This window comes from Pipistrellus kuhlii, unplaced genomic scaffold (assembly GCF_014108245.1).
Source record: "Pipistrellus kuhlii isolate mPipKuh1 unplaced genomic scaffold, mPipKuh1.p scaffold_m20_p_8, whole genome shotgun sequence".
In the NCBI taxonomy this organism is placed as follows: domain Eukaryota; kingdom Metazoa; phylum Chordata; class Mammalia; order Chiroptera; family Vespertilionidae; genus Pipistrellus; species Pipistrellus kuhlii.
In genome coordinates, this window is record NW_023425584.1 from 67,397,925 (window position 1) to 67,416,982 (window position 19,058).

General features: G+C 39.0%; 1 protein-coding gene across 2 annotated transcripts in view; it reads left to right on the forward strand.

The window, feature by feature from the left end:
* Positions 1 to 19,058, forward strand: part of KIF13B (kinesin family member 13B) — a 185,494-nt gene that overhangs the window by 52,705 nt on the left and 113,731 nt on the right. For both annotated transcript variants that reach the window (XM_045576884.1, XM_036423524.2), the window contains exons 3-5: positions 11,653 to 11,665; positions 15,217 to 15,277; positions 17,654 to 17,746. In XM_045576884.1, coding sequence (XP_045432840.1) covers positions 11,653 to 11,665; positions 15,217 to 15,277; positions 17,654 to 17,746 — 167 coding nt within the window. The remainder of the gene's footprint in view (positions 1 to 11,652; positions 11,666 to 15,216; positions 15,278 to 17,653; positions 17,747 to 19,058) is intronic.

Genomic DNA, 19,058 nt, shown 5'->3' on the forward strand with positions numbered 1-19,058 from the left:
CATGTACAAATGAATTTCCAGTGGTGGAATATGACTGGGGGAGATTTAACCCTTGAACCCAGTGCCTTGTCTCTTCTGGGCCAGCTCTAACTCTGGCATTTTCTCCTAACTAGTTGACTATAGAGTGAAATAAGACATTTGCTTCCCCTTGTCATCATAGTCAAAGGCATTCATCATCTTACTTTTGAAAGAGATTCTTCTCTAGCCCAAACCGATTTGGCTCAGTGGATAGAGCGTCGGCCTGTAGACTGAAAGGCCCCAGGTTCAGTTCCAGTCAAGGACATGTACCTTGGTTGTGGGCACAGCCCCAGTAGAGGGTGTGCAGGAGGCAGCTGGTCGATGTCTCTCTCTCATCGGTATTTCTAGCTCTCTCTCTCCCTTCCTCTCTGTAAAAAATCAATAAAATATATGGAAAAAAAAAAAAGATTCTTCTCTCTGTTGGGGTTTTAGAAAGTCCATACATACGACCTCCTTTATTTTCCACCTCCATTTGGAACTGGTAGTCATGGGATCAGTAAGATAGAGGAAATATACAAATCAAAAGTAAAATACTAACACGTGCTGCTTTTGCCGTGCCAGGCACTGTTCTAATCTTCATAGCAATCCTATGAAACAAGTTCTCCTGTTGTCTACATTTTACAGATAAGGGAAACTGGAGCATGTGCTCAGGGTCACATAGTACCAGGTGGAGCCGGGATTCAAAAGCAGCAATTTAATCCCGGAGCCTAATTTCTTTACCACTGTGTTTTCCTGCATCCCATTTCGTCTCAGTAACTGATAGTGCTGATGGAGAAAATGGCTTTAGGGCTGTTGGTTAAGTGGGCTTCCTGGTACTGGACCCCTGATTTACAGCTTTACCCAGGCAAGCTAGACACCTGCAGCCCCCCTGTGTGGTATGGAGGAGCAGTGCCCATGGACCCAGCTCCTCCTATTTAACACAATTAATTTGATAATTCTTTCTTCTCTTCCTTAGGAGGACACAGTGAAGGGGCTTAGAGACATCATGAGTGCTACTTGGAATTCTTCCACTTGGAAACAGGGAGAATGAGGAATCAAATATTCTCTCCTTAGCCCTCTCAGTTCATTTAAGACCAAGTGTTTTGGGAGAGCTAACATAGGTTGGGCAAAGAGCAGGAGAAGGGGCAATCTTCCCCCAAACAAGATTTCAATTAAGCTGAAACTCGCCATGTAGCTTCAGCTGTGTGCCGCCGTATATACTTGCCCACCTACTTTCCTTGGTTTGTAGTACACTTTCTCATGCTGTCTACTTTATTTGAAGATAAGAGAAAAAACATACAACAAACAAGAAAACTCAGATCAGGTCATTTTAAACAAGTGTCCTTCCTCAGGTTTCCTGAAACAAGCCAAGTTGTCTTTAACTTGTTCTCCCACATTATTTGCCATAGAAAGAGAAGCAGAATGTTAAAGTAGAAAGAGAAAGTTCGGTTTGAATCCAACTTTGTCATTGAACAAATTATTTATCCTCTTTGTGCTGTTCTTTCCTCACTATTTAAAAAAAAACATATTTTATTGATTTTTTACAGAGAGGAAGGGAGAGGGATAGAGAGTTAGAAACATTGATCAGCTGCCTCCTATACACCCCCTACTGGGGATGTGCCTGCAACCAAGGTACATGTCCTTGACCGGAATCAAACCCGGGACCCTTCAATCCGCAGGCCAACGCTCTATCCACTGAGCCAAACCGGTTTCGGCTTTCCTCACTATTCTATAAAAGAGAGTGTAAGACCTACCATAGGGTTGGTGTGAAGATTAGAACTAAAGTGTACAAAGTATTCAACACTCGGTAATAAAAGAGAGCTTCTATGGTTAATAAAGATATGAAAACAACAGGCTTAAATCTGTTGAATGTTTAAAAAATAATTTCAGCAGTTATACAAGCAAGTTTCTTAGGCAATTCTTCTCTTAACACTGCTGGGAAATGGGAAATAAATACTGACTGATTAATATTCTGGTATTTTGGTATTTCATCTGGTTATCTGCAGATACACTCATGTATGAAGGTGAGTGCGCAAAACAAATCTGCTAGTATACCTCCTATGTGTGGTACTGGTGACTTACATGTTGTATGTAAATTGAGTTTTAATTTTAAGAATGCATATCCTCGGGTATGTTTTTATTTCCAAGATTCTAAATTTGCATTCAAAAGCTCCCAGTACTTTTCCCCCTTTGTCTTTAAACTAATGCATTCACAGATTACTCCTTTCTTCAAAACATTTTAGCTTGGTTGAAGTCCTGAAGGCATGCAGTTTCTTTAGGAGCTTGATGGCTATATCTTGGGACATAAAATAATCAAAGGATGTAGGTGTTTTTTATCTTCTCTAAGATATTTCCCATGCCCTGTGCCCTGTTCCCCACATTCTTTCTCTGCTCTGTGTTGCACAAAAATTGATGTATTTTGCTAATTTGTTAGGTAGGCGTGACAGCTGTACTACGTAGATACCGGTATCCCCTCTGCCCCTAAACCACACATCACTTAGTCTACTTGGGGACTGGAACACATTTTCTAGAGGTTTGTTTGCTTAATCAGGAAAACAGACTTCGTGATGGGGGGAAGGAAGGCGGAAACAAAACATGAAAACTAATGTAGGGAAGAAAGAGCCACTACATGCACTTGACTTTAGCAACTTGGTTCCAGAAAGAAAATGCAGCATTGCTGATCTCACCAGACCTACATGTTTTTTATTTTGTCCCTTCAGCAGGGTATTGCTTCACCCTTGGTTTGAATCCCCAATTGAGTACTGTATATAATTGTTGACCTTGAGCAAATTACTTAATCTTTCTGAGCCGTAGTTTCCCGACTTGTAAAATGAGAAAGATAATAGGATCTAGCCTTCAGAGTGGTTGGGAGGGTTAAAGAAAAGAGTACATAAATGCATCTGCAGTAGTTCTTGGACCTGGTAAGAGAATGAACGTTTATTGAATCTAGATTTGAACCCAAGCCGAGCTCCCAAGCTCTGTCTCTCGCCTCCTCCCCATATGGAATTGTACAGAAGTGTGACATTGAGTATATAGGAGTAGCCCACCTGAAACTGAAGTAGCAGAGAGGTCTGATGAGGTTAAGTGGCTGTTAGGATCACAAAGCTAATGCAATGCATAATGAAACCTCAACGAAGGGTTTCTAGCCCTAATTGCAAGCGTAGAGTGCTTTTTCCTACAGCATCCTGCCATGAAGACAAGGTATTTAATAGCTAGTGTTTGTTATTTTATTATTTACATTGAAAGCTTCTTGGGACTTCAGCTGTTAAGTCCATGGCACCATCTGATTATAGGTGTTTTTGTAGTTAGACTTAACGCAATAAAGAGTACTTTGACCTAGTGATTCAGGTTGTATGGACTGAATCATCCAGTATGGATGTCAGTAATTACTAAAATAAATTTGTATATATTGATCTTGGTCCAAAACAAATTGACCTGAATTTTAAGTAGACAGTTTTATACATATGGACCATAAAATAAGTATTAAATGTGAAGTTAAATACATGCTGACCATACGACCCCACAGCCTTACTCTTAGGTATATAAGGGAATAAAAATGAATGTCTTCACAAAAACTGTGAAGGTGCTCAAAAGTGGTTAGAGGTAAAAGTAATAAATGAAATAAGAGAAATGATATAGAGAACTAAGTATGAATGAGAATATGGAAAAAGTGTGGATTTGAGCAGGAGTTTGTCAATCCTTATAATAGTCTAAAAATAAAGATAGAAACTATGCTGAAACCAGTTTGGCTCAGTGGATAGAGCGTCAGCCTGCGGATTGAAGGGTCCCAGATTTGATTCCGGTCAGGGATGTGGGCACATCCCTGGTAGGGAGTGTGCAAGAGGCAACTGATCAATGTTTCTCTCCCATCGATGTTTCTAACTCTCTCTCTGTAAAAAATCAATAAAATATATATATTTAAAGATAGAAACTAGATTGTGAGAAATAGTTTTTGCCTTTGAAGTGAAATGTAAATACTTCTTTAAAGGCTTTCAACTTCATTCATTGGTCCTAATGGAAATGCAAATTAAAGTCTCTTAATAGGTGCCACTTCATACCCATTTGAAAGGCTAACTATATATAAGACAGGCAGTACTAAGCGACAGTGAAGATGTGGAGCAACTGTAACTGTATTGCTGGTGGGAATGTAAAATGGTAACAGATGCTTTGGAAAACACCTTGATTGCTTCCTAAAATGGTAGATATACACTTACCCTGTGACCCAACTGCTCTTCTCCTCAGTATCTATGCAAAGCACATGTGTCAAACACAAGGCCCGCGGGCCAAATCCGTCCCGCCAGGCCTTGCAATGTGGCCCGCACTGCGCTGTCATCACTGCACTCCGCTGCGTTTCCATCACAATGACAGTTTATGACTGTTCAGTAAACCATTCAGCCCGCGATTTAGGCTAGATTTTAGATTTTGGCCCCTTCTCTGATTGAGTTCGACACCCCTAATGCAAAGGAAATGAAAGTCTTCTATTCAGAATAGCTCCCAACTGGAAACAACCCAGATGGTTATCAGCTGGTGAATGGATAAACAAATACTCTTCAGCATCAATGCAAAGGAACAGAGAACTGATAACATGCTATAACATGGATGAACCTCACAAACATGTTAAGTGAAAGACATCAGATGCAAAAGATCACATTTAGTATGATTCCATTTATACAAAACTGAGGGGTGGGGGCGTGAGCCCTCAGCCCAGCCTGCACCCTCTCCAATCTGGGACCCCTTGGGGGATATCTGACTGTCTAAACCAGCAGTTGGACATCCCTCTCACAATTCAGTTCCACTGGCTCCTAAATGCTTGCCTGCCTGCCTGCCTGCCTGCCTGATCACCCTAACTAACCTCCCCTGAGGGCCTGATCACCCCCTATCTGCTCCCCTGCCAGCCTGATCACCCCTAACTGCCCTCCCCCGCTGGCCTGATTGCCCCTCACCATTTCTGCCTCGACCCCTGCCACCGTGGCTTTGTCCAGAAGGACAACTGGATGTCTGGTATAATTAGCATATTACCCTTTTATTAGTGTAGATATCCAGAAAAGACAAAGAACAGAAAGCAGATCAGTGGTTGTCTGGGGCCGGGGTAGGACATGTGGTTGATCTGCAGTCAGACTGAGGGAATGTTTTGGAGTGAGGAAAATGTTCTCAAAGTAGATTGTGGTGAGGGTTGCACAGCTCTGTACATTTACTAAAATTCATTGAATTGTTCACTGAGAAAGAATGCTTTTATGGTATATATATTATATCTCAAAAAAACTGTTAACAACCCACACAAACATATCTTTAGAATATGTTAGGTTACTTATATCTTTAAAAAGATTGCTTTTTTTAAATTTAAAAATATTTATTTTTAAAGAGAGGGGAAGGGATAGAGAGAGGAAAAAAAAATCAGTGCAAGAGGGAAGCATTGGATTGGGTGCCTCTTGCACATCCCCTACTGGAGATGGAGCCTGCAACTCGGTTCTGTGCCCTGACAGGAAATTGAATTGGCGACCTTTAGATGCACGGGAAGACACCCAACCAATTGAGTCAATACCGTGAGGACTAAAAAAACAAATATATATATATATATATTTTTTTTTATTTTTTATTTTTTTTATTTTTTTATTTATTTATATAGCTGTGGGCTATATTGGGTTGTGGACCTTGAGGGCATGACCTCTGGCTTGGAGACTGAATTATGGATCTGGATCTAGAAAGGGTGAGGGGAGGGGACAGGAGAGTTAATTAATTTCATATTCAGTAAAAACCTTTTCCAGATAAATCCAATTCAATAACCACATTACTACAGTCAAGGAAGCTGATGAACCATCATATATAATAAAAGGCTAATATGCAAAACAACCAGTTGCTATGATACGCACTGGCCACCAGGGGGAAGACTCTCAATGCAGGAGCTGTTCCCTGGTGGTTAGTGTGGTCCCACAGGGGGAGCACTACTTAGCTAGAAGCCAGGCTCACAGCAGTGGCAGGAGCCTTTCCTGCCTCTTTGGCAGTGCTAAGGATGTCCAACTGCTGACTTAAGCCTGCTCTCCAGCCTAAGCCAGCAGTCGGACATCCCCCAAGAATTCCCGGACTGAGAGAGGGAACAGGCCAGGCTGAGGGACCACCCCCCCACAAGAGTGCATGAATTTTGTACACCAGGCCTTAGTGTTTCCCAAACTTTTGACATATGTGTACCCCTTCTATAATTTTCGTAATGCTGAGTATCCCTCGTACTCATGAGAACATAGAATTAGGTGCCGCTAAGCATGGTGCAGTGCATATCCCCACCAAACTTCGGTGCAATGCATACCCCCACCAAACTCTTCCCGTACCCCTGGGGGTACACGTATCACACTTTGGGAAACACTGTGTAGATTGATAAAATGTGAAACCTTAGATAACCCACAAATACTGAGAAAAGTAAAAATTATAAGACCTTTCTTTGCTTGGAGTCTAAGAGTATTTCAATAATCTATCCAGATGACCCATATGTTAAAAAATTTATATAATGTGACAAAATGATAGGTAATACCTGAGCAGTAGAGATCATTTTGATTAACAGGAATTGGGGAAGAAAAACTCAGTTTTGGTTAGGGTTCTTGTGGAAGGATTCTTGAGGGAGAATGAATTTGCCCTGAATTTTTCTCACATGAGTAGGACTTATATAAACAGAGTTGTTAGTGAGAGTGGCATTATCTGAGTGTAGGTCTGTGGAATACAGGAAGTTAACTAACTTGCTAGAGAGGAGGAATCTTTTAAGGGTGTGATGTGGAGTCTGATGTACCACCTAACTTGGTTAACCGCTGATGTACTAGTGTTCTACAAGTGTCGCTGATAGAAATGTTGAGATATAACTTGTTGAATGTTTGGTTTCTTGTTGTAAATAAAAAGTTATATAAGTAATCTTGTGTAACATTTCATTCATTCTACATCCTCATTAGATGCTCTTCTATTCTCTCTTTAGATAATTCCAGTGATGTGAACTTACTGTTTTTTTTTTCTTAAAAAAAAACCCCCAAAAAAACAACATGCAAACAAATAAAAAAACAACACAAAGCCCACAGTGCTAATCCTATTAAAGAGATATTCCCTCTTCTTTTAACTTTCTCCAGCAGGACCTGCTGGGGATCTAGACTCTGAAGTGACCTAGAATAAGTCTGCTTTCCCCCTTACTCTAAGAGTGTGTCTTCTCACACCTGAAGATGGGCATTATGTCTTCCTTTAGTCTGTTCTGGTCCAGGCTACACAGTTCCAGTGCTTTGATTTATTCTTTCAGTGGTAGCATTTTAAACCACTATATCCTGAATGCTATTCTCCAAAGTATCCCACTCTATTACTGCTACTTTAAAAATTTATTCTTCAAAATTGAATGGAGCATTCCAAATGTCAAAGAAATAATGAATAGGGCTTTTAGTGATATTTGTATTATGAAGTTGGTTAGATAAGCAAAAATTGATAAGCATCCTTTGTGTATCTTGTCATTGTCTAAATTTTCAGTCAGGTCAGCTTTATTTCTTATGTGAAAACACACTGGGGGAGGAGTGACAGGAAAAGTGATGGTCATCACACAGATTGTTGTTTGGTTCTTGGTACTGCCAGCTAAGTCCAAGAAAGCAACAACATCATTACGTAGTTTGGCTGTATTAGAATAAGCTCTTTGTGATGTATACATCCATTATAGAGCGGGTTGGAGTGGGATCTTGTTAAAACAGAGATTCCAAATATTTCTAATTGTGAAAGTTTCATAAACTTAAATCTTTAAAATTAAAAGAAGTGATGGTATTTGGATATAATATTTGATTTTGGTAGTTGACAGCAGTAATTGGTTGATAACATCATTCTACTGATATTGCTTTGTGTTTTACACATACACATACTTTGTGGTTTATGTTTGGACCCAATATCAGTTTTATTTGTGTAATTGCCAGGAATGTTAATAAAAATTAACAAAGATCACCAACATATATAAAATCATCACTAAGTTTCTTCTTCAGATGGTGGCATTCTAAATGTTAGGAATATAATTTGACTTAATTTTTTGGTGTGATTTATTATTTAAATAATAAATGAGCATAAGGCAGGTGAGTAAAAAGAAGGAAGTGAATATCTTATTCATAGATGCAACCAAATCATTTGTTGCTTCCAGGCTGTCCTCTTCCTAAAAAGCACATCCATCCATATTGGTCCATGTTAACATATGGCTGTTAACATCCATGTTAACAGATGGCTGTTAACATCTTCAGTAACTAGACAGTCACCAAATGGGAAGCAGCCTTTGTTGCAGGCAGGACTCATCAACAGGTGCTGAGATTTGTGGGTGAAGGTATGGTGAGATACTGTATTTATGTAGTCTCAAGTCTCCCCCACAAGAAAAATGTACAAAGGGAAAACTAATAGTGTTACAATGGAGAAACCTAGCAGATAGAACTGTAACCAAGTGATCAGAGGTTACCATCCTCAGTAATGAGGCAGGGTCATCAATCATGTGCCTCTGGTATGACGCACTGAGCAGGGAGTGGCATCACTTCTGTGTTGTGCTTGCCAAAGTGCATAACCTGAATTTAGTCATTAGGAAGCATTAGACAGACTCAGATTAAGGGACATTCTCCAAAGTAACTGGTCAGTACTCCTCACGTGTCAGGGTAATGAGAGTCAAATTGTCCTAGATTGGAGGAGACGTGACAGTTGTATGTGATGTGTGATCCTGCACCAGAAAAAAGTCATCAGTAGGGCAGTTGGCAAAAAAATGTTGGCTCTAGTTCATTTAATAAATCGTGTTGATGGTTAATTTCCTGGTTTTGATCATTATAACTGGTTATATGATGTGTTAACATTTAAGAAAGCTGGATGAAGGGTACACAGGAATTATTTGTACTATTTTTGGAACTTTTCGTAAGTCTGAAGGTATTTCAAAAATGAAGTTAAGCCACAACCACAATATCAAGTAATTAAACTCAGCTGAGAAACTAAGACTTTCATGCTTTTACCTTGTGACATCTCTTTTGATTGGTTAGGGTGATATTCCTTGCTTCCTAAATCTCCATTGTGATCTGGTTAGCTGAGGTTTCTTACTGAGGAATTTTGGAATAAGTGAGGCGTTGCTGGATTAGACTGCCACTACATTTTGAAAGGTTTTGTTTAATTAATTTATTTACTTATTTATTTTTGTACAGAGCTGTAATTACATCTTTGGGTTTCCAGTGGCTCTGTAGGTTATTTGAGCTTTACTGTTGCAGCCACCAGAATACCTGACTGGAAACTTAGTCCTGTAATTAATTTACTGGTCTTTTTCTGTTTTTATTATTATGTTCTGAATACAGGTTAATCCCATGAAGTCTTCTGCTATGTGTCATAGATGATCAAATTTAGTATTTGTTGGTTGTTGCCTAGGAAGAGCTGATTTTTGCATAAAAATATTTTATTTAAAATTGAAATATTATACCAAATATCTTATTTTTCTCCCAGAAAAGACAGGTTGGAGTTTCTGTAAATAGAACGAATAAGTAAACTTACATTGGCATAAATACCAAGTGGTGATCTTTTATTGGGTAATAATTAGAATGGGGAAAATTAATAATGGAAAATACTTTTGTTAATGGAAGCAGTTATTAATATATGACTCAGAGATTCTTAAATCTAGAAGAAACTTGATGTGGCTATTTTGACCATTGGGGGAGAGGAAAAGAACATGGACTTGGGAGTTAGGTGACCTAGTATTGCATCCCAGAGTCATTGTTGCTTATTATTATATCTTGGACAGGTCATTTGACTTTTCCGAGCCTTAAGTTTCTCATCAATAAAACTGGAATAATAATAGTGGCTTGCACAGTTATTGTGAGAATTAAGTGAAGTAGCATGCCATGTGCCTGGTCTAACGTGGGCATTTTATGTTGTGCTGGCTGTGTTCCGACCTCCAGCCAGGTTTATAACTAAGCTGTCTGCAATCGATGAGACTCTGCTTTGCCTCTAAAGACCTATAAAAAGATGATGGCATATGTCAGTACCTCCTAGTGGTATTTCATAAGTCGTTTCCTAGGGAAGGTTTCCCATATTTCTTATTCCAGAGAAATTATTTTCTTTTATATGTTAGCCACATTAGCTATTACTACAAAACCTATTAGACAACTGTCACTCATTTGTGAGATGTTCCTTTGTGTTCTTACTGAAATTATCTAATACAAATAGCACATTAAAGTCATTTTAGGAGAAACTGTTTTATGAGACAAAAGACAAGATTTACATGGAAGGAAGCATTTCCATGTAATTTTCGGTTTGAGCTGGCATTTTGACCCTCCAAGAGAGACCAACTATTCCTAAAGGTCCAGTGATTGTTTCTGTTTCACTCTAGTTTCAAAAGTGCTTTCATTTATTCTTCAGTTTCCTGATTTTGATATTGTACTGTTGGTTTGTAAGTGAACGTCATTGTTTTTAGGAATTGTACACTGAAGAGTTTAGAGCTGAAGGGGCATGTCTGTAACTTACTCTCAGATGGTTAAGAAAGAAATAATATATGTGTGTATATGTGTATGTGTATATATGTATCTACCGTATTTTTCGGATCATAAGATGCACTTTTTCACCCCAGAAGTGGGGGGAAAAAGTCCCTGCGTCTTATGGTCCAAATATAGCCTACACATATACTTTAAAAAAAAAGTTTTTTTACTTGCCCGGCTCTGTGTGGTCTCTGTGTGCTTGCCCAGCTCTAAAATGGTTCTAAATGCTGCTGTTTACTTTACAGGGTTGATTACATGTGTTTATGACTGTGATGTTGGGTTTTAATGCACATAAAATATTTTAGGACACTATTTGATTCAGAATCTTTTTTTCTTCATTTCCCTTCTCTAAAAACTGGTGCGTCTTATGGTCCGGAGCGTCTTATGGTCCGAAAAATACGGTATATAGAGAGGAGGAGAGTGGTGGGGAGCGAGAGAATGATGTATTAGCCACGGCAGTATTACCAATTGGTGAATTTGGTTGAGGCATGTTCCTTGTGCTTTCCTTATGATTTTACTCATAAGTTTGAAACTATCTCAGAGTTACATTGGTTTGAATTATATTCCTGTACCTGAGGAGATGTAAGTGGCAGTTTTGGGAGGGAGGGAGGTTAGAAGCAACCAAGGGAGTATAGGAAGTAATAAGTGAGTAAGACAGTAAATTCACTTCAAAAAAGTTAGTTGTTCATTTGACTTATTTTTCTTCGAATTCATTTTGTGTAGAAGGGCCTCTGTAGAAAGAGAGGAAGCTGCTGCTGTATCAAAGCAGATAAAATTAATTGGAAGTAAAATAAGATAAAAAGTAAAGATTTTAAAATATGAATTTAAAAGACATATACAAGGATAAAATAATGTATAAGGTAGAAATATTAGTATTTTAAAAATTAAATTGAAGTAAAAGTTAAAATTAATCTTTCTTCTACCATAGAGGCACAAGTTAGTTTTCTGTAATTAGTACTCTACCCTACTAGTTAATAGGTATTAATTGATCCTATATTTTAAATTGATGTTTGATTTTAAAGTTAACATTTTTTTAGTCTTAATAAAAATTTACATGGTATTTATTATAATTTTTTATCCTTCAAAAAGAGTCTTTTATACTAAAAAAGTTTTTCTTGAACCTTTTCCCTTTTCTTTCATGTCAATGATGACATCTCTTTGGGGAACTCAGAAGCCAGCCAAAGGTAAGAGATTTGGTGTATTATGTGATGCTTGTAAAGATCTGGGTTGCATGTTTTTCAAGTACTGGCAATTTTCTTCTCAAAGAGTATTTTCCCGTTGCCACTTCGGTAAAAGTAATCAGCCTATTCATAAATCCGAAGCCATTTATTGGCATAAGAGGGACTTGGGCTTTATGGAAAAACTGTATTTGTATTTTGACCAATTATGGCCAGTCTCCTGGCAACAGCAACACAGATTCCTTTTGTGCTTTGCTCTTCACCATGGATTGGCTTAAAACCTGTTGTTCCAATCTGTGGTCAGAACTGCACTAGGCAGACTCATCTTTGTTGCTCCCAAGACAACTAGGGACACATTCTCAGGCCAACAGAAACCTGCCCTGGCCCACAGCCTCCTCAGAAGGGAACATGCTTTCATCTTAGATTTGAGGCCAGATTCTAAAGAAACTTCCTTGGGTTGCGTCAGTTCCTGTATCTCAGGGAATTTATAGGTGTGCCAAAGTGGGCACCAGAACTATATTTTTGAATTGACCATTCTCTGAAGTTACTTGAAACTTTCCAGGAAATTCAGATTCTTATCTGCATTCTCAGAATTTTGTTTTAGTTTTAGAGTCTATAGTTGAGTTGTAATTCTAACCTCTCTTGTTGCTAAAATATCTATAGCCCTGGCTATTTGGAATTCTGAATGATTTTTTAAAAAATAGTTTAATATGGTATTCATTTCTTTATATATGCAAACCTAATTTTATTAGTTTTATGTCATTTTTTTCTATGTAAAAGTACTGGATTATTATTTTTTATTTATTTGAGAGAGAGAGAGAGAGAGAGAGAGAGAGAGAGAGAGAGAGAGAGAGAGAGGGAGGGAGGGAGGGAGGGAGAGGGAGAGGAAGAAACATCAATGTAAGAGAGACATTCATCAGTTGCCTCCCGCATGCATTCTAACTGGGGATTAAACCTGAAACCTGGGCATGTTCTCTGACCAGGAATTGAACCCGAGACCATTCTGTGTATGGGACAACACTCCAACCAACTGAGCCACACTGGCCAGATCGGTGTTAGATTATTTTTTTATTTTTTTGTTAGAACAGGGGCTGGAGATTTCAGTGAAGATGTGAGGAGACATCACATGGACTATTTTAAAACTATTTATGTTTCATTTGATTCACTATATACTAATGTTTAAAGAAAACGTGTTGATATAAAAACTATGTAAGGACCAACACCATGTTATTAACATTTTGGTTACCTCTAGGGAGCGGTATGCTTGGTGAATGGGAGGCCTTTATTTTTTACTTTTGCTTCTGTGTTACTTGACTTTGTTATAATGAATGAGTGTTTCTTCTCTGGTATTTGAACAAAAAGTTTTTATTAAAATAGTTAAGGAAAAATGGTTGTTTAGAAAGGAAAAGGCTTGTCTGCTTTAGGAAACCCATGGCTGGAAAATTCTTGTAATAATTTATGAAATTGCTAAAACTTAAAGAAGACCATTCAGTGTTGTTAGTAAATATGAATTGAGTGTTCATTAGTTTCCAACTTTGTACCAGGCTATGGGACTCAAAAATTGGGGGAATAAAGCTCATTTAGCCTCATAGTAGAGAGCCTACTGGTGAACAGACTGCTAGCTCAAAGGCTGGGTTCAACTCCCAGACCCCCTTCCCATCCCTTCCTGCCAGCCACTAGGTTCTTAACTTCTTTGTACCTCCATGTCCTTTGTAGCTCAGTGGCCTAGCATGGACTTACCAGCTACTATTATAGTTACTTTAGTGATAGCTTTTCATCTGGAATTGAAAATAAGAAATTCAGTTGTTCTAAGGAATCCCTAAATTAAAAAGAGAAAGAAAAGAAACCAACTCATAATAATGGAGAGAAGAGTGCCTTTTAAGCCAGATCCTGGATAAGTATACAGGTATGGTGATGGAACCTGAGGCGCTCAGGCCCTGGGAAGAATCAGAGTGGTTCCTACGTAACCTTATTAAAAATAGAAGTAAATAAGATGATCAGAGATGAGAGTTGAAAGCTAAAACAGAAGAAATTTAGTTTGAGCTTCACATTTTATTTCATCTTAGCCTGCTGAAATGCTTCTCCCCCTGGCTGATGAATGTACTTGGAAAAGCAGCCCCTACCTGAAATTTTTACACACAGACCTTGGAGACGACCTTCCATCTTCCTTCTTTTTTTCATCTTCTTCCTGTTGGAGAATTACTAGCACAGTGAACCACCACCATTATTGAGAGATACATGTTTCGCTTTGGAAAAATGTTGAAGATTAGTTGCAGCTGGATGGTAGCTTCTGGGCTCCAGGGCTCCTGTCTCTTGCGTGTTTTAAGCTCCTGGGCTTCTGTTTGCCTTTCTGGGCTGTGCTCTCCATCACCGCCCCTTCCCAGGGAGCACATGCCTCCTTTGCCTGCTGTTTTGCACAAAAAATGGGTGTTCTGATCCTTCCCTTCTTGAAGGTGTTTTTACTTTTTTTATTTTTAATTGATTAATTTATTTCTAGTACCAGGCCCAGGATCTCAAAACACTGGCCGGGCTGTATAAATTTTTGTACAAATAATGGGATCATGGTCTAAAATTATGTTAATATATGAAAATTTTTTTTATTAGTTTTTTACAATCTTAAAGCTATACCAAATTGCACATGGATGTGTTATAATTTATTTAAAGAATCTGCTATTTTATAGCTATTTTCAACTTGCTATAGTAATTATCTTTACATATTATTTTTTGTAAGTGAAAACTTATTTGGTAAATCACAGAGGTACAAAAAGTAATTCCTAGAAGAAATGGTCTTAGGAAAAAAGCTTTAGAAGTAAAGGAAGGGCCATGGAGCTTGGGAATGAGGAAGGTACTTGGGGCAGGGAGGAAGAAAGAGAAGGGAAAGGCTCAGGAGAGGAGAGCACCTACATTTTATTTTTAAAGAAATCTTTATAAGCCTTCTATATACACTGATTTGCCAGATTATGATCTCTGAATGCTTAATAATCTGGCCACTCAGTGTATAGCCTATATAATAAAAGGCTAATATACAAATTGTGCCCTCAACCAGGAGTTCGACCAGCAGGCAGGCCAGCCAACCGCCCTGGCCAGGCTGGCAGGATCCCACCCATGCATGAATTCACACACTGGGCATATATACCGGTATATATAAAATGAGTGGCCAGATAATAAAAGGCTAATATGCAAAGTGTCCCTTTGGGAGTTTGACCAGGAGGCTGTGAGTTCGATCACTCACTATGAAAAGCACTGACCACTAGGGGGCAGCACGGAACAAAGGAAGACCCCAGCCAATAGCTGACAGGCTGGGAAGAGAGGCCCCAACTGGGGCCTGATCAGCCCTTATTGCCAACCTGGCCTAGGGACCCTACCCGTGCACGAATTTCATGCACCAGGTCTCTAGTAATTTAATCTTAATTCTGAGACAATGTTTTTATTTCACTATTATGAACAATGTTATCGATGTTATGACTTTGTTATAACATTATAAGTATGTTAAGTTTTTATTCTTTTTAAAAAAGGTTTTGCTCTTAATACACACTATTATTTTTATTTTTCAACAGGTGTTTGCATATGATCATTGTTTCTGGTCTATGGATGAATCTGTCAGAGAAAAGTATGCAGGTAATATCCATTAACTGCTGATAATACAGAAAAGGTGTTTTAATGTTATTTTCTATAAATTATCATAGTATTATTTTGTTTAACTTTAAAAGCTGTATGGAGAAGCTCCTCTAGTCTTTGCTGTTAGAGTTTTTGTATTGGTTGGGAAATGAAGGCTTCACAGTGAGCTGTTCTTGGTTTAAGGTGATCAAGTTAGATTGATAGGATACACGGTTGAGGTTATCTTACATGCATTCGAGGCCTTATCTGGCACCAGTCGCACGCAGTAGCCACTTAGAGTCCCTTAGATATCTGTGATGTGGTCTAGAGAGGCAGCTTGGTGTAACGAATGCAAAGCCAGGGAGAAAATGAAACCTTGAGTTTAACCCAGGCCCTACTTCTGACTGCCTCTGTGACTTTGAGTAAATCACTTACCCTTTCAGTGTTCTGTTTTCTGTCTCTATTGAAAAGTAATGTACAATGTTCTTTGTAAATTTGCTCTGGAATTCTGTTGCTTTCTTTGATGATGACTATCTCAAGCCCCCTTTCACCACAAGTTTAGGACTACAGTGACAGCCTTTAAATGCCTTTATTCCTAACTGCTTATCACACCTGTTTCTAAGCAATCACTCTTAAATATTGAGTGTCATATTGTATTGACTTTTATCATGAGAAACAGCAGTACTACAGCTGTTTCAAAAAGTTAAGGTCAGTTTGGTCTAGCTGGCCCAATGATGACTTTACAGAATGCCTCACTGTCGGAAGTATGTTGATGATCTATTAATCTGGTAAATTAACTAGGAAGTGAGGCATAATGGAATACTATTTATAGCATTTAAGACATAACAAACATAATAGCCTCCAGGCCTCTCATATTTACAGTGTGTCCAGATCCCAGTTCCAGTTTGTGAGGGCAGAGGTGTTTTCCCAACACCACTACCAAGCAATGCTGCAGACACCAGGTGCATGTCCTACAATTCAACTCCATTCTGAGACAGTCTGCCTGGAGATAGCATTAGATCCCACAGGTTAAGGGTTCACTCCTACAAGACTGCCCACACCTCACTTCAGATTACCAATCACAAGTCCAGGTTGTTACATGTGCTTCTGACCAACCAGTTGTAGATTAGAGGTTCCAGTGATTCCCCTCCTTGGACCAGAGACACCAGTCGCAAGTTCAGGTGCACCATTCTCCCTAAATTTCCACATGCTCACTAACCTGGAAGCTCTCCAAACTCTGTCCTTTTCTGTTACGCACTCAGGGGAGGGGGAGGTCCCTCAGCCCAGCCTCTGCCGGCTCGCAGCCGGGGAGCCCTCGGGGGATGTCTGACTGCGCTTAGGCTGGCTCCTCACCACCACTGCTGCGCTGGCCAGCAGTGAGCCCGGCTTCTGGCTGAGCAACACTCCCCCTGTAGGAGCACACTGACCACCAGGGAGCAGCTCCTGCATTGAGCATCTGCCCCCTGGTGGTATTGTGCATTATAGCGACTGTTCATTTCTCTGGTCGATTTGCATATCAGCCTTTTATTATATAGGAATAGAGACTTCAGTACATAATTGATTAAATTATTGGCCACTGATGATCGATTCTATCTCCAGCTCCTCTCTTCTCCCTAGAGGAGAGATGGACTGAAAGTTCTAACCCTCTAATCACATTTGATTTAGCCTGTAGCATTTGACCCTATTATTTATGTTCATGGTAGAAAGCTAGAAGAAATTTTCAATATCTTCCACTCTGTCCTAGCTGGTATATATTATGAACCCTGTAATTTAAAATTGCCACTGAGTAAAGAAAAAAAGAGCCCCTGGAGAATTGCTGCTAGTCACCATAGACCACTAGTTTCAAAACCTTTGTGACAGAAGTAAAACAGGCTACCCGTGAATTATAGAGAGATTTGAAATTTTGTTCCAGAATAGTATTTTCTGCCTTAACAGCTTGTTTAAAAAATAAATGTTTCCAGTGAAAATTACTGAGGAAAAGGAGAGGGAATTTATATATATGATTGTTTTGAACTCAGTAGCTATTGAATAAAGCATTAGCTGAATGTTAATTTCAATTCCACCTACGTCCCAAGCTTAAATTTCAGATATTTATAATAACAGTTTATGGAATTAGTAGTTCATTAGTTTTTTTAAAGCATTGCAGAAGATTTTTGGTCAGTGTTTATTAATTCAAGTTCATAGTGTCAGGAACTTTTTACTCATTTTCTCTCAGGTACTAACTAGAAATATCCTGAAGAACATTAGCCTTTGGGAGCATTCATCAAGTTTAAAAATATTTTTTTTTGGAGAGAAGCTAACAAAAAAGTGCATTTTTGAGGTGTTTTTTTTTTAATTGTTCATGTGCAGTTTTGTCTTAAAACATTCTTTGTTTTTCTTTATTTCTCTCTCTTTTAGGTCAAGATGATGTTTTTAAGTGCCTTGGGGAGAGTATTCTCCAAAATGCTTTTGATGGCTACAATGCATGTGTCTTTGCCTACGGACAAACTGGTAATATTAAATGATATATGTTGTTGTTGTTGTTTTAAAATATATTTTATTAATTTTTTACAGAGAGGAAGAGAGAGAGATAGAGAGTTAGAAACATCGATGAGAGAGAATCATCAATCAGCTGCCTCTTGCACACCCCCTACTTGTGATGTGCCTGCAACCAAGGTACATGCCCTTGACCGGAATCGAACCACAGGCCGACGCTCTATGCACTGAGCCAAACCGGTTTCGGCGTGTTGTTGTCTTAAGCTTTAAGGATTATGGTAGAAAATATACCAAAAAGGATGCATATTGTTAGCATCTTATCAGTTATAAAGGCAGTGGCTCTGATCCAGGGTATTCCAGCTCCAACCCTGTTTCTGCCATTGATTAGCAGTGGAACTCACCCCTCAGTTTCCTTGTCTGTAAAACGTTGATAATTATAGACCTTTCTTATTGGGTGGGTTGTCACAATGAGCTAACATGTGAAAAACTTTTAGAAAAGGCCTGCTATATAAAAAGTGGTGTATTAGCCCAACTAGCATGGCTCAGTGGTTGAGTGTTGACCTATGAACCAGGCGATTCCTGGTCAGGGCACATGCCTGGGTTGTGGGTTTGATCCCCAGTGTGGGGCATGCAGGAGGCAGCCGATCAATGATTCTTTCTCATCATTGATGTTTCTCTCTCTCTCTCTCTCTCTCTCTCTCTCTCTCTCTCTCTCTCTCTCTCTCTCTCTCTCTCTCTTCCTCCTCTTTCCCTTTCTTAAATCAATAATTTTATATATGTACAAATATATATATAAAAGAAGTGCTGTATTAGTTTTGGAAGTTATGATAATGAGATAAAGCAGCAACTTGTGTTTAAAAGTGTGTTTATAGGCCCTGACCAAGTAGCTCAGTTGTTTAGAGTGTGGTCCCAGTACACCATGGTTGCGGGTTCAATCCCTGGTCAGGGCACATGCAAACATCAACCAATCTATAATAATAAAAATGCAATATGTTAATTAGACTGGACAGCCCAACGACCTTCCAGACAAGGCTGGGGCTGCGAGGGCCGAGACAGCCTTCACTCTGTGAGAGGCTGCATGAATTTTGTGCATCAGCCCTCTACTGATTACATGAATAAATGGAACAACAAATCAATGTCTGTCTGTCTGCCCCTCTCTCTCTCCTCTTTCCCTCTCTTATTTCTCCTCACTCCCTCCCCCCTCACTCTCCCTTCCTCTCTCTTTCTGTCAAATCAATAAAACAAATAAAAATATGTTTATAAAATTACTGCTTATAAAAAAGGAAACCGAATTATACTAAGGAGTGTGATTGCTTGGATTCTCTCC